This window comes from Anolis carolinensis, chromosome 4, assembly GCF_035594765.1.
Source record: "Anolis carolinensis isolate JA03-04 chromosome 4, rAnoCar3.1.pri, whole genome shotgun sequence".
NCBI classification, from domain to species: Eukaryota; Metazoa; Chordata; class Lepidosauria; order Squamata; family Dactyloidae; genus Anolis; species Anolis carolinensis.
Window position 1 is genome coordinate 191,963,381 of NC_085844.1, and position 16,239 is coordinate 191,979,619.

The 16,239-nt window shown below is 40.0% G+C and overlaps 1 protein-coding gene across 1 annotated transcript; it reads right to left on the bottom strand.

The window, feature by feature from the left end:
- Positions 1–6,244: 6,244 nt before the first annotated feature.
- tspo2 (translocator protein 2) lies at positions 6,245–13,664 on the bottom strand. Its single transcript, XM_003220397.4, has 4 exons — positions 13,443–13,664; positions 10,859–11,083; positions 8,859–8,997; positions 6,245–7,394 (listed from the first exon to the last, which is right to left on the bottom strand). The coding sequence occupies exons 2-4, from the start codon at positions 11,029–11,031 to the stop codon at positions 7,215–7,217; spliced, it is 492 nt and encodes a 163-aa protein (XP_003220445.3). The 5' UTR covers positions 11,032–11,083; positions 13,443–13,664; the 3' UTR covers positions 6,245–7,214.
- Between the last annotated feature and the right edge of the window lie 2,575 nt (positions 13,665–16,239).

Genomic DNA, 16,239 nt, shown 5'->3' on the forward strand with positions numbered 1-16,239 from the left:
GCCACACAGCCCGAAAGACATACAACAACCCTTCTAAATATTGTTGGATTGCAATTCCCATCAGCTCCAAACTAACAATGAAGAATGATGGGAGCTGTAATCCTATATCATCTGGAGGCCCACATGTTCACACCTCTAACTTTTCCTTTTAATATGGGTCGATTATCCATTATCCAGAATGCTTGGGGCCACAAATGTTTTGGATTTTTTTTTTTGGATTTGGAATATTTATGTATAATAATGAGAAATTTTAGAGATTAGACCCAAGTCTAACCATGAAATTTGCTTATGTTTCATACACACCTTGCACACAAAGCCTGAGGGCAATTTTATACATGATTTTGAATGCTTTTTCGTGTGAAACAACCTTTACGCACATTAAAATATCACTATCTCAGCCATTCATGTGGAGAATTTTGAATTCTGGATGTGAGGTGGTCAACCTGTAGTTCCAGCAATAATAATTTTTTTAAAAGACCGCTTATTTGCATGTTCCAGATTTCTTCAACATTCATTTTATTGCAGCTGGACTCATATAGCAACAAAGAGCTGTGGCCTGACAAACAGACATTGTAAAACTGATATACTGCTGCTCAGATGTTTTGTTTTTCAGATGAGACAGTGACAACAAAGGTTATAGGATATTCTATCCATTAGCTCTCATCTTATGCACAGGGGGATTATTTTAATGGTATGGAATATTTTCCTTCGAAAGTGTATTGTTATTCTCCCCACAGTGGTAACTATGTTGAAATACCAACACCCCAACCCTTGACATTTTAGGGAGGAATTGTGGGGATGGGAATCCTGAGCCGATGAATGATAGCTCCTCTGTCCTCCTCCTCCTGTCTGTCTGACCCACTTTATTTTTGGAAGCTCTTGACTGCTGGATTAATCAGGGTCCCGTCATTCCTACTGCTTTAAACTTTCCCCAGAGCCAGCCATTCTGCAAAGATCAGTGCGGAGCTTTAATCTAATCTCTGGAATGTGGTTCTCTCTCTTTCCCAGCTGCTGCTGAACTCCTTCTAGGGCAGTGCTCTGCATTCATATAGGCAGACCACCATGGGCTGTGTGTAGTAGTAGAGCAACAACAAAGATTGCGTGCAGGATGGAGAATAGTGATGCCATGCTCTGCAAATTCGTGCAGCACAGAAAGGTCTGGAGTGCACATGTGGGAAATTTGTCAATTCCATTTGTTTGTTAAACATTGAGGCCTGTCCCTCCTGAATTCAATGGCATTTGTAATTTTTGTATGTGAATTCTAGTGTAGGTACTAGCCAACAGAGAGAGAAGACTTTAAGGTGTCTTATCATGTAAACTTTGATGGTAAGAAGTTCCTCTGAAGAAAGGTGACAACTTTAAGCCAGATGTCAGATGTCGGTTTCACTTATGTTCACGTTTTAAAATTTCTAGTTCTTTCCTGCATGGGTATGAAAATTTATTTATTTATTTATTTATTTATTTCCCTCATTTCTATCCCTTCGGAGAGATAAGACCGTCTATAAATAAAGTTTTATTATCTGTAAATTTACTATAAAAGTACACTGGTGGAGTTCTATGTTTTGCTAGCGTCAAAGAGGATCTCAATCATGATAACAAAATCCCTGAAGAGATATTATTGCATTTAAATTTAGTGATAGGATTGCCTCTCTGAAATGTTTCTATGCCCTCCCAAAGCGATCTTTGATGTTGTTGCTTATAGTTCTTTTTAAAAAGCTTTTACTCTATACAGTTTTTCCATCATGTCATTGTATACATCTAATATTAATCAGGATCTCTTTTACTGCATAGTGAAGAGTTGTTCCGTGATGCTTCAAATATACCTATCAGTGCCACTAACTTCAAACACACATTAAAATCATTAGTAATTGCTACCATTTTATTGTGTCATTAATCATAATTTACAGTCTTTCCCATTGTGAATGAAGTTACTTTATAAATCACTGTCTTATTTAGTGTCATATAACAGTCAAGATGAGCCCCTAGCTCCACTCAATCGCTGACAGGGTTTCTTATAATTGGAGATTGATGTCTTAATAACTTTCAAAGGATTGTGTAAACTTCCTTTTAAAAGGCACTTCCTTTTATGTGTGTGTTTTACATCAGCTGACTGTGCCCCTCCAGCATAGTTTCTATTTCTTATTTCCATTCATTATTCAGTCTAGTTTGATTGTTACCAAGAAGTGAAATATGCAGTCCCAGGCACAGGAAATATTTAGTTGGCCAGAAGCAAAGGTGAAATAAGACACTGTTGGTATCAGGCGGAGACAGGGATGAATAAATAGGACAGCTGATTATCAAAACAAAACATATCCCTGGATACGTTGTCTGGCAGCCATTCCTTGGTGCCTTCTGTTGTGACTATTGCAAAACAAACAAACAATAAACAAACATAATTAGTACCAACTTAGATGACATCGTTTGCTTTTTCTTTCTATTATGGCAACCCATTGCCCGCTCTAAATCTGGAGGTTTTCCAGTAATTTAATGGGCAAATTGGTTTGACTTTGTATACTGTTGTATAGATCTGCTCCATATTGTCAAACAGGACTAATCACCAAAATAGTATGCGGGGAGATATAAGGAGAAGGATGCAGTGACTCATTGCATAGACTGATCTAATTAGTCTGCATATTTTTTTGTTGCATGCCAAGGCCACCCCTAATTGGTTGCATGCCAAAACCACCCCCTAATTGGTTTTCCTTGTTAAGATTTTCAGAAGGCAAGCAAATGTGTTAATCTAGTGGTGTCGAACAGCATGTAAATGTTTTATCAACTTGTTGGCTATGTGCTCAGAGGCAACCTAATCACTATCTAAAACTTTGATGGGTTATTTTATGGATCGGAAAAAGGAAAGCAAGAGTTGAGAAATTTAAAAATGTTGGGAGTGATCATGCTTCTTCATGCTTGGTCCTAGGTTCCTACAACCTGAACCTATGTATATTTATGTAGGTTCAATGTATGTGATTCTCATATCTATCCTTAATGCAATGGCAGTAGACTTGCTGTAAGCATAGATAAAGATAAAGGTGTTCCCCTGACATTAAGTCTAGTCATGTCTGACTCTGGGAGTTGGTGCTCATCTCCACTTCTAAGCTGAAGAGCCAGCGTTGTCCGTAGACACCTCAAGGTTATGTGGCCAGCATGATTGCATGGAGCGCCGTTACCTTCCTATTGATCTACTCACACTTGCATGTTTTCAAACTGCTAGGTTGGCAAAATCTAGGGCTAACGGTGGGCGCTCACCCAGCTCCCTGGATTTGAACCACTGACCTTTTGGTCAGCAAGTTCAGCAGCTCAGCGGCTTAACCTGCTCCACTGTAAGCATAGGACTGTATTATCTCAAAGTTTTATATATATGATATGGGAGGAACAAGCAACATTAAAATTTCAACAAGTAAAATCCAGTTCCCTCAAACAGAAACATGAGAGTGAAGAAAAATTACTTTTAAAAAGCTCAACTCTTACAATTACCCTGAGGCCAAGGTAGCTAGGAATTGTGGGAAGTGTAGTCCCAAAAAGGGAATGTTTCCAAGCTCTGCTTTACACACACATTGCTGAGCAGAATACCAGGCACCAGATGGGATAAGACTGGTGCCAATGGCTAAAGACCATTTACATGTAAAAATCTTTTAATAGCTTGCAAATTTGGAAGCTGGCTTTTGACTATGATCAAGTGAAGGATCAAGTTAGCTGTTCATGAGTTCATGAGCTCATGAGTGGGGTTTTTGTGGAGACAGAAACAGAATGTGATGCTTTCAGATGCATGTCAGTATCAAATGGTCAGGTATTAAAAACAACATGAGACAGGGGGCTGCAGAAACTGAATCAAGGCTTGCAAGAGATTGGCTGGCATCTTGCTAGTAACTTTGTTGTTGATAACTGTGTATCATCAAGTTGACTTCAACTTATGATGAGCCTATGAATAAGAGACTTCCAAGGCACTGTGTCATCAGATTCTGGGCAATACCTTCCTTGATTGAGCCTAGCTATCTAGATTGATCTTAGCCATCTGTAATGTGGTCTTCCTCTTTTCTTACTGTCTTCTAATCAAACATAATTGCCTTTTCAAATAAATAATGTCTTCTCAGCTTCAGAGGAGGGCAAAGGCAATCCCTCTACGAACAGATTCTTCCAAGAAAATCCCATGATGGTTCCCATCAGTTGGAAATGACTTTAGAAGCATGCAACAATATGTCCGCTCATGATATGTCCAAAGTATGACAGTCACCTTGGGTTCTAGGGAAGTTTAGGCCTGATTTTCTTGAGAACCCATTTATTTGTCTTTTTGGAGTCCAGGGTATCTGCAGAACTCTGGAACCATTGGAGAATGCCTGCTATAGGAACACAGCAGAGCATTTTTCTGCCATTTGTCAATTTTTACCAGATAGTAAATGGACAAGTTTGGAGGCTGTAGCTGTTAAAATATGGGATTTGGGGGAGGGAGGAGATATGGTTTAGTTTCACCTGGCACAACCTGATCCAGAATCTTGGCAATCATGAGTTCAGCTTTCCCTAAGGGCCTTTTTATAGGCATTGGAAAGTACAGGTGATACAATGTATGGGGCTGTCATCTTTGAGAAGTATGATTCATGCTATAAAAGCTCCTGTTTCTTCTATCGAGGGTTGAATCTATGGAGATTCTCAGTCAGTTCTCACATTGAGGAGGTGACTTAAGTACTTAAAGTTCATAGATGTTTAGGACTTGAAATGTGAGAATCAGCATGTTAAAACACAAGGTGCATCTGTACTGTAAGGTTAATACAGTTCAATACTACTTTAGCTACCAAGGCTCAATGCTATGGAATCCTGGAATTAGCAGTTTGATAATGCTCTTAGGCAGAGAAGGTACAACAAACCTTATAAACATGGAAGTTTGCCCATGCCTGGTATAGATGCACCCTGTCAGAAACTGAGAGGAAAGCGGGGCAGCTTCAAACAATAGATTGGCAGCAGTTTGCAGCAACTAAACATCCTGGACACATTTCAAGACAGCCTTGTGATAAGTACATTACAGTTGTGTAGTTTTCATATTGCTAGAGCAGTGGTTTTCAACCTGTGGGTCCCCAGATATTTTGGACTTCATCTCTCAGAAAACCCAACAGCTGGTAAACTGGCTGGGATTTCTGGGAGTTGCAGGCCAAAACACCTGGGGATCCACTGGTTGAGAACCACTGGTCTACAGCATTACTATGTTCAAGGCCTGCCTTCTGAAGAGAGGGTATATTCAACACAGCAACTAAAACTGGTATAGGTTGAGCATGTCTTATCCAGAATTCCAAAATTCAAAATACTCCAAAATTGTTCATATGGGTGACTGACAGTACAATCTATATACTCATATATAAATCTAGAAATTTTAAGTAAAAAATTAACCCAAAAAACCTGGGTCGATCTACCCATGAGGTAACATGAGTACAGTATCTTAATTCTTATCAAGAATAAATTCCCAACAGGCAGAAAATGAACCCAGCATGGCGTAGTAGTTTGAGTGTTGAACTAAGACTCCAGCTTATAAGAAATCAGCTGGAAGACCTTGGGCAAGTCACACTCCTTCTGCCTCAGAGAAAGACTGGAAAAACCCCTCTGAATATATCTTGTTAAGAAACCCCTAGGATATATTGGGCACAGATGTGACAGCACAAAATTGTAAAAGTAGTAATGTCTGCTTCTCTTAATATCGCTAGATGGCACTACAGCTCTCTAATAGTTGTGTCAAGGAAGACTGGCCATATGACATTAAATCATGTCTAAAATTGCTTGAAGGTACACAATAACAAAAACACTTTAGGCCAGAGAAAATGATTTGCTACCAGTCAGTAAAAACTTCATTCTTTATTTCCCCCATAGATTTCCAAGTATAGAACCTATAGAATCTTTGCTATATTAATTTTTTAAAAAATATGTCTCTATCCCCTTGTGAGGGTTATAAGCTTACCTTGTGGAGTGAGAGGCTAAAATAAAATATTTCAAGTCATTTGACTTATGGTAATCCTAATACAGGATTTTCTTCGCAGAATTTGTTCAGAGAGGGACTTTGGAGTATTTTACATTTCAGAAATCCAGATAAGGGATGCACAACTTATATTAACACATTATGTCTCTTTAATTATTTGATATGAATACAACAGGGCTAACACTAAATTTCCCAATCCCTGGTATTCATGTTACATCACTGGTTTTCCCCCCATACACTCTTAAAATCAGAGGCAGCCACATTGATACATTCAGAAAAAGTCCACAATTCACAGTAAGGCAATCTTTATTAGTATAAAGCAAAATGATCTCTGGCAATAAAATTGGATTCCTTTGGTTCAAAGTTAATATCTGCTTGTGAAACTTTTCTTCATCACTGATACTATTTGCAAGTACCAATCCAGGTAGTAAATGGCTTGTACAAAGAAAGAACATAAAATGAATTCAGATGCAAAGAACTAATGTCTCATTTCAAGCATCTGATCCTAGTCATATATTTCATCTTTGGAGCAAACACAACTATGGCACAAAGAATCCAAACAAGAGGGAACTATGATCAGCCCCAGTTTCCTAGAAATAGACCCATGTGTAAACAAGGGGGCTGGCAAACCTATGTTTTGTTGCATGAATATTTCACATTTTTAGGTACATATGTAATACATTCATTTCTATATGAATGTATACGGTCTTTTCAATCAGACAAACAAGTAAATGTTCATAGTGGGGGTAAATGACAAGAGGAAAATGTAATAATGTATACAATCTGCAAACAAGAGTGAGTGAAGCAAACCTCATGTCTTTAACACATTTTCACTTTTCTTTAAAAAAAGATCACATACAAGTAGATTCTGAGTACAATGCGCATTCAGAAAAATTCCCCTTTCCCCCTTTGATGCTATTCTCTACACACAATGATAGATTAAATCAAAGTTAATCTCAAGCTTCATTAAATACATCACCATACATATCAACACAATGTGATGCTGAGGTTGCATTCTTGCTCCTATGTACCTGGAAGCAAGGCCTATTGGATTATTTTTAGTAGATGTATAAAAGATAGTATGTTGAGTCCTAATAAGGGTTGAGCTGTGCGGCAGTCTGACAAACATGGCCCCCTTCCTGTTGCCTATCACTGTGCTGAAATGGGCAATGCTCTTGGGTCTGTATTTTCATTTCCTTCTGTAGTACAATTCAAAAGGATCAAAGTCCTGCATCATCCAATGTTACCCAATCCTTTCTTATTCTCTCTTCTTTCCCTTTTCTGGATTGTCTCTCCAGATGCAGTAGGTAAGAGAAGAGGCCAAGGTCAGCCAAGCCAAGTAAGGCACCATCAATAGTGTGGCAGTTTTGTTAATCGGATACCAGGAGTACATAGTGGCCACCACAAGACCGTACAAACCTACGATGTCAATCAGAGCCTGGAGGAGAGAGAGAGAGAGAGAGAGAGAGAGAGAGAGAGAGAGAGAGAGAGAGAGAGAGAGAGAGAAATGTCCATGTGATTAAAACATTTGGCATAATGAAAAAATCATTTGTTTAGCTAGACTATAAGAGAACTATGACCCCTTGACTCAAGGTATGAATAAGACAGTTATATCCTATACTCCCAGCAAATTTTAGAAGACATTTGCCAATTTTAGAAGACATTTTCCAGGTGCTGTGTTTTTTCACCAATGTGTAGCAGTCCAAATAACAGGGCTGAAACGGGACAGGAGGTATTATCCCCGCAGTAGAAAAAATGTCCATTGAAGGGGGAAGCTTTTTTAATCCAAGAGGGTTCCCATTTTCAGATTTATTCTCTCAACTCTAGTCAAACTGTACTACAATCTGAGTCTGCCACTAATATTAAGAACAGGTTTTGGATCAAGTCAGTGGCAAGAAGAAAATATTCTATGCTGGTAGGTTTCATTTGTGTGTGTGTGTAGGTAAAGGTAAAGGTTTTCCCCTGACATTAAATCTAAGTCATGTGGCTCTGGGGGTTGGTGCTCATCTCCATTTCTAGAACAAAGAGCTGGTGTTGTCTTTAGACACCTCCAAGGTCATTTGGCTGGTACGACTGCATAGAAATAACAAGCTGATGCTGACAATTTAGTATCTGCTCCCTTAGGTCAAGGGAGGTGCCTGAAGTGTTTATCTGAAACACACAATTCTTAACAAGGAAAACTGAAGCATGCAGATCATGAGATTGCTAACTTCACAGCCTTCACTGTACAGCCACATCTGCTTTATGTTCAGAGCAAACACAACTGCAAGGGAAAGATATTACTGCCAGGAAAGCAGAAGCAATATTTGACAAACAAGTAATGCAAGCCTTTTGCTTTGGCTTGTCAAATATCTTCTTGCTTTAGTTATGCAAGTCTGTAATAAATAATCTCAATTCCAACATTTTGGAACCAGAAAACCTCACGAATTATCACCACTATCACCACAATTATCCATGAATGTGTTTAATCGGCAGGCTTTGTTCTGAGGAAGTACAGTTTGCCTTCCTTTGGGAATACGGACACGAAATCAAGAATTGGGAGCTACCGAGAATTGTCAGGAACTGAAAAGTTTTGGACTACCAAAACTACCAATAGAAATCTCCCTGCTATTTTTTCAGAAACTCAGAAAATACCTGAATACTTAAATTAACAATCTAGAATGCTAAATCTCAATGCCCAGATTCCTAAACATTTTCCTAAGAGGTTCCAAATAAGCAGAGTGTAAAAAGGTTATGTTTCTGGACTACAATCCTTAGTGTCTTCCAATCATCATGGCCAAAGGCCATTCTGCCTGGGGGATTCTTGGAGTTGAAGTCCAAAAATTATTTGTCCAAGGTGTGCAGCTAGGTATATAAACTAAAGACAGTATGGTAGTCCTACAAATTGGAAGGGGAACATTACCAGCTTGAGTTTATGAGCCCCAAAGAATATAGGAGTCCATGCCCAGTTCAGGGCAAGCTGAGCTCCATAGAGACCCAGGGGGACTACAGCATTACTGTTGAAGCCACCAAGGTCCTTCCATACCAAGTAGGAAGCATACCTGGAGAAAAAGAAATCAGTTTAGTCATTTGCATTTGGACACCCCATTTGAACAAATATTTGAAAAGGAGCTTTTCTCCAGCTGATTACAGTTTAAAAGTTGACTTACTGACCTTTGACACCTTGTTGCAAGCTATCTCAAATGACAAATATTATAGCACCCAACTTATTCTGTGGCAATAACTTCATGAGGTCAAATCAAGGAAGCAGAATATGTCTGTGCCTTCTTTTGGACCCATATATTATTCCATCAGGCAAAGAAAGATTAGGAAAGTGAGCAGGAGCAGTGGGGGGCTAAGGATCTTAAAAGTCTTATTACTTGCATATTGCCTTGTAATGCTACATAAAGAGGGTTAACAGACTAACAAATTAAGTCCATCAGGCCACATCCCAGTGGCCCTAGGTTCACTGTAAAGGATCAAGAAAGGCCATGACATTTGATAATCTATTTGAATATACAATACACACTCCCTTGAAAATCCAGACCTGTCTCTATGCAGAACTATCTGCACAGTTCTTTAGTAGAGGTTACTTGGAAATCTTATGATTAGTGTTACTCTTTGTCCTTGAACACAACCGCTAGTGGAAAGGACTCTAGTACAGCTGGATTTTCACATCTGTGGGTTTGACTTTTGCGGATTTGTACACTGTAACAAAATTTGGAAAAAAAATCAGTTTCTAATAAATTCCACTGACAGTTTTGCGAAATCAACAAGCTGTTGTTTTCTGTATGAAATTGGCAGGCGTAGAAGCCACCAGATATTGAATTTTATCTGAACTTTTAGCTGAACTGATGCAAGTGAGGTTTTAGCACTGCAAGCTATTGATTTTGGGGTTGCTGTTATTTTTTTAATTCAAAACTGAACTGTCGGTTGTGGTTGAAAACCATTATTGAACTTGGGAATAGGTTTCCACCACAATTTTAATGGGAAGCTATAGAGGTGTTTCTCTCTCTCTCTCTCTCTCTCTCTCCCTCCCTCTCTCTCTCATATGCCTGGCTCACCCAGTGAATAACAATAACATTATGTAACAAAATTTGGAAACAAAATCTGTTCCTGGTTTGAAAGTGTTGTTTCCTGACTAATCATGCAGTATTTACTTTGAAAATAGTTGTTATACAGTACTCAAGAAATGTTGTGTTTGTGGCTGCCACAAACTGTGTTGAATTGGTTGAGATTTTATGAGACATTCATTGAAAAAGTATAGCAAAAGGTGCTGCAGGATGTTTTTGCAGTTTAATAAACCTTTCCCATGTTTTATGATAAAACCAGTTAGGAAGTGATATTTTAACTCAGGAACAAAAATCATGTTCTATAATCTCATTTTTAGATTTCATTAAAATCATGGTCTTCCAGTGTGACTTTATGGTCAATTTCTGTCAGAAGCTGACCATGCAGTCATACTGGAGGACCTAGAGATTCCTTGAGAAAACAACTCTCTAAGAATATATAGGTCCTCCAGTATGATTCTATGGTCACCTTCCAGTGACATTCCTAGAGAGTTATTCTCTTCGGTTAAAAAAGGCACTGTTTCTATTTTTTTTCTTCATTTCATGAGGGTCTTGTGACTCTAGTATCACTGAATGTGGAGAGCCAATTGTATAGTGACTCTCTCTTCCTGCATTTCAGATTGGAAAGGAATTGGAAGTAATTTTGGCAACAGTAATTATATCATGTGCACAAATGTAATTAAAAAGTTACTGCAAAGTTGCAATGGAAGCAATTGATGGGATTTAATTTACTCTTAATCTGATTCTCTGCATGTTTTCTTTGTATATTTGCTCCCACTGGGCTGCCTTCCAAGAAACGTATTAAAGATTGTAACCTGAGGTGACAAGGAAGGACATACTGGAAAAGCCTTACCCCATGCTGGAATATAGTGTTGTCCAAGCCACTGGGAACAATTTATTGGGTGGACGCCATGATGGTTTGTTCAGACTTTCAAACCATGTGGGCACTTCTTTCCGGGTCAAGAACCAGCCAAAAAATCCACCCAGATGGGGAAAAGCTGTGAAGCCAACAACGTGAATCAACATCCTCAATCCAGTTCCCAGACAACTGAAGGAATTTCTTGTTGAACTTCAGCACCTTTGAAATGGAAAACCAATAATCAAACACCATTACTTCCCATTGCCATGTATTTATGATCACTTAATATGTTTTGAGTTTCATTTGATAGGTTAAAGCAAGTAGGAATGACTGAAGCAACCAAATAATTATTCTCCGCTATTTTAGTGGCTTTCATATGTCTAATGTAAGGGATCATCTAAACAGGGTTTTCTTAGAAGTTGGCCCACTGACTCCAAGTATATTTAGGATTAAAACCTTCAATTTCTTAGTATTTATTACTGTCATAAACCAGTGAAAAATATAACCAAAGGTTTTCTCAGACATGACAGTAAGTCCCCGGACTTGCAGGACAACAGGTGTCTTCTCAAGCAACCAATATTGTGGTTGTCCTCTTTTATAAAATATGAGAGTGAAAAGTTTCTTCATAGCCTATGTAGAAAACCTTTAGATGTGAGACACAACACACATGGGTGGGAAAGAGGGGAGATCAAACCAAGAATTTGTGATATTTCCATTGTAGGGAGATGTTGTTTTCCATGTACTTCCATACTCTAAAGTTGCTGGATTCCCAATATCTTTTGCTCTTTGAGCTGAGGGATATGGCATGGTCACACAATACTTGTAAATGGAGAAGATGGCTATCAAATTTGGTATTTGCTATTTGCAGTCCTTCATGCATTGGCAGCTCAGCCCAGATTATGAGTCCATCTACACCAGTTGAGCAATTTAGCAGAGAAGGCAAAATACCTTGTAAAACTACAACTACCATGATTCCATAGCATTGAGCCATGGCAGTTAAAGTGGTGTCAAAATGCATTAATTTCACATTGCAGAAGCAATCTAAGGGAGCATCTACACTACTGGTGTCAGACTACAGTTTTAATCTAGTTTGACACCAGTTTAGCTGAGAGCTGTGGTTTGGTGAGGCACAAGCCTTATTTGGCAAAGAGGAAGCCAAAGACTTTGTAGAACTACAACTCCCAGGACTGCTCATCATTCAGCCATGGCAGTTTAAGGGGTGTCAAACTGCAATTAGTTTATAATGCAGACGCATCCTTACACTCTCATATTTCCAGAAAGGCCAAGTTCGTCACAATTAGCTGGGGTTCTACCTGGGAGGGAATGACATTCTCTTTTGCTCTGTTGTTGGTGGGTGCATCTCCACATTACAGAATGAATGTATTTTGACTCTCTGCCACGACTCAATGCTACGAAATCCCAGGAGATGCAGTTTGTTATGGAATCACCATTCTTTAGCGGTGCCAAGTGAAGGTTATTACCTACAAAGCCCCATATGGCTTGGGTCCTGCCTATTTACGTGACCACATCTCTCCCTATGAATCTGCCCAGACTTTAAGATCAGCTGGGGAGGCTCTCCTCTCGATCCCACCTCCCTCACAAGCAAGGTTGGTGGGGACGAGGGAGAGGGCCTTCTCGAGAGTGGCCCCCCGGCTCTGGAATGCTCTCCCTAAGGAAATAAGACAAGCACACACCTTATTAACTTTTAGGAAGGAACTAAACATTTGGCTATTTCAGCAAGCTTTTAAGAATGGCTAAGATTGTATTATCAACCATTAGACAGGATTTGGAATGGCCATGAGATTGTTAATTATAACCCTGGGTAGCCTGATAGCAGGAATAGCTCGTTAAAAGGTGATATATACTTAGATTGTTTTTATATGATAATTGCTTTTAAACTGTTATTATTAATATTTATGGTATTTTAAATTACACTAAATTATAATTGGTTATTGTTTTTTTTTATCATGTATTGCTCATGGAGCCTCCAGTGGCGCAATGGATTAAATCCTTGGGCCGGCAGGCCTGCTGACCAAAAGGTTGGCAGTTTGAATCCAGGGAGCGGGATGAGTTCCCTCTGTCAGCTCCAGCTCTCCATGCGGGGACATGAGAAGAGCCTCCCACAAGGATGGTAAAAGCATCCAAGAGTCCCCTTGGCAATGTCCTTGCAGACGGCTAATTCTCACACCAGAAGCAACTTGCAGTTTCTCAAGTCGCTCCTGACACACAAAAAATTATCATGTATTGCTCATATTTGGGTATTATTACTTGTTGTGAGCGGCCCCGAGTCCCTTTGGGGAGAAGGGGTGGGGTATAAATAAAAATGTATTATTATTTTATTAGGCCAGGCATGGGCAAACTTGGGCCCTCCAGGTGTTTTGGACTTCAACCCCCGCCCTTCCTGACAGCCTCAGGCCCCTTCCTTTTCCCCCTCGGCTGCTTAAGCGAAAAGGAAGGGCGGGAGTTGAAGTCCAAACACCTGGAGGGAGGGCCCAAGTTTGCCCATGCCTGCAAGGGAGCAAAGTCTTGGGAAGCCATACCAGTCTGACAAAGTGCTACAGCTGGGAGCTGCCCTTACCTTTCCCGGCTTGAGTTCGCACTGGAGAGCCTCCGCTTCTGGCTGTGGTGTGTCGGGTTACACAACACAACACAATGCGGCGCCCAGGCAGGCAGGCTCCGATAGTAGCCAGAGGAGGGCGAGGACTCGCCAAGAGCCAGGCAGGCTTGTGTAACGCAGGGCGGAGCAGAGATAGGCGCTCCCCTTCCGCCTCCGCCCCAGGCCGAACTTAGGGCGCATCTACACTGCACAAGGAACGCGGTTTCACGCCACTTTTAACTGCCAGCGCTCCACGCTGTGGAATCCTGGGAGCTGTAGCTTTACAAGGTCTTAGCCTTCTCTGCCAAAGAGAGCTGCTAGTGCCTCACCAAACTGCAACTCCCCCCCCCCCCCTCCAAAGATCCCATAACATTGAGCCCTGCATTCACCTTACAGCGTAGATGCTCCACTAAGTTGCAACTCCATTGTGGAATTAATGCAGTTTGGGTCCACTTTCACTGCCGTGGCTCAATGCTATAGAATCCTGGGAATTGTAGTTTTACAAGTTTTCTCTCTCACCAAACTACAACCCACAATATTCCATAGCATTGGGTTGCTGTGAGTTTTCCGGGCGGTATGGCCATGTTCCAGAAGCATACTCTCCTGACGTTTCGCCCACATCTATGGCAGGCATCTTCAGAGGTTGTGAGGTCTGTTGGAAAACTAGGCAAGTAGAGTTTATATATCTGTGGAAGGTTCAGGGTGGGAGAAAGAACTTTTGTCCGCTTGAGGCAAGTGTGAATGGAGCAATTGGCCACCTTGATTAGCATTGAATGACTTTACAGCTTCAAAGTCTGGATTCTTCCTGCCTGGGGGAATCCTTTGTTGGGAGGTGTTATAACAACACTCTGAAAACGGGAATTCCAGACATGAAACAATTAGGACCAGCTAACACCTCCCAACAAAGGATTCCCCCAGGTAGGGAGTAGACAGACTTTGATGCAGCAAGGCATTTCAATGCTAATCAAGGTGATCAATTGCAACATTCACACTGGCCTCCAACAGACAAGAGTTCTTTCTCCCACCCTGAATATTCCACAGATATATAAAACCCACTTGCCTAGTTCCCAATACCTCACAACCTCTGAGGATGCCTGCCAGAGATGTGAGTGAAACGTCAGGAGAGAATGCTTCTGGAACATGGACATACAGCCTGGAAAACTCACAGCAACCCAGTCTTTAGCTTTCTCTGTCTTACCAAACTGCAACCCACAAGATTCCATAGCATTGATCCATTGCAGTTAAAGTGCTGCCAAACTTAATGGATTTTGAAGTGTAGATACACCCCTAGAGATGCTCTGGATGGTTTTAATGCAGGTTGAGCATCCCATAATAATAATAATAATAATAATAATAATAATAATAATAATAATAATAATAATAATTCTAACCCGCCTCTCCTTGTGGCTTGAGGGAGCATAGTTAAAACACATAAAACATAAAAATTATATACGCACGTACAGTAGAGTCTCACTTATCCAACGTAAACGGGCCGGCAGAACGTTGGATAAGCGAATATGTTGGATAATAAGGAGAGATTAAGGAAAAGCCTATTAAACATCAAATTAGGTTATGATTTTACAAATTAAGCACCAAAACATCATGTTATACAACAAATTGGACTGAAAAAGTAGTTCAGTAAACAGTAATGCTATGTAGTAATTACTGTATTTACGAATTTAGCCCCAAAATATCACGATATATTGAAAACATTGACTACAAAAATGCGTTGGATAATCCAGAATGTTGGATAAGCGAGTGTTGGATAAGTGAGACTCTACTGTATTTCTATAAATGATACATATTAAAATGTATTTCTATAAAATACATATTAAACTACACAAAACAGACATTAAGACAGAGGACACGAGTTGCCTGAATGACTGATGATTCTTTCCTATGCAAATTTTGTTTCATGCAGGAAAATATTTAAAACACTGTATAAATTTACCTTCAGCCTATGTGTATAAGGCAGGGGTCCCCCAACTTTTCCCCTTCAGAAGACTCCTCCCCCTGCCCTGAAACCCTATCTCTGTCCCTAAGCATTGGCCCACAAGATTTTTCCTTCTTTTATTTCCTCCTATTGCCTGGTATTTTACATAATGTAGTAGGTTTGGAAATAAAGGGAAAACATTTTAAATATAACCACACACCTTTATTTTGTCAGAAGAAAATATTGGATTCATACATAAAGTGATGAATGAAATGGTTTCATTTTTGCAGTTAAAATAGTTTTTAAGTTGGGCTTTATGTCCAATAGCTGAATATGTAAATCCAATTTGTTTTTGGGATTTTTGTGTGTGTTAGGAGTGATTTGAGAAACTGCAAGTTGCTTTGTTGCCCAGAGGACACCCAGATGTTGTGATGCTTACTATCCTGTGGGAGGCTTCTCTCATGTCCCCTCATGGGAAGCTAGAGTTGACAGATGGGAGCTCACCCCACTCCCCGGATTCAAACCACCAACCTTTCTATAAGCAGTTCAGCTGGCACAAGGATTTAACCCATTGTGCCACCAAGGGCTCCTTGCTTTTGGGATAAGCATAAGCTAAAATGCCTGACTGGCATTAATAGAAGGGGAACTGCTTGGATAGCCTTTCTGTTTACTGAAAGCTATATGTTTATTAGTCCTACCAATAGCCATTCAGTGGATCAGCATTGAAGCGATGCTCCTACGCCATCAACTTTGCTAGATTGGCCATGTTGTCCGAATGCCCAATCACCATCTCCCAAAGCAGCTACTCTACTCCCAACTCAAGAACAGAAAATGGAATGTTGATGG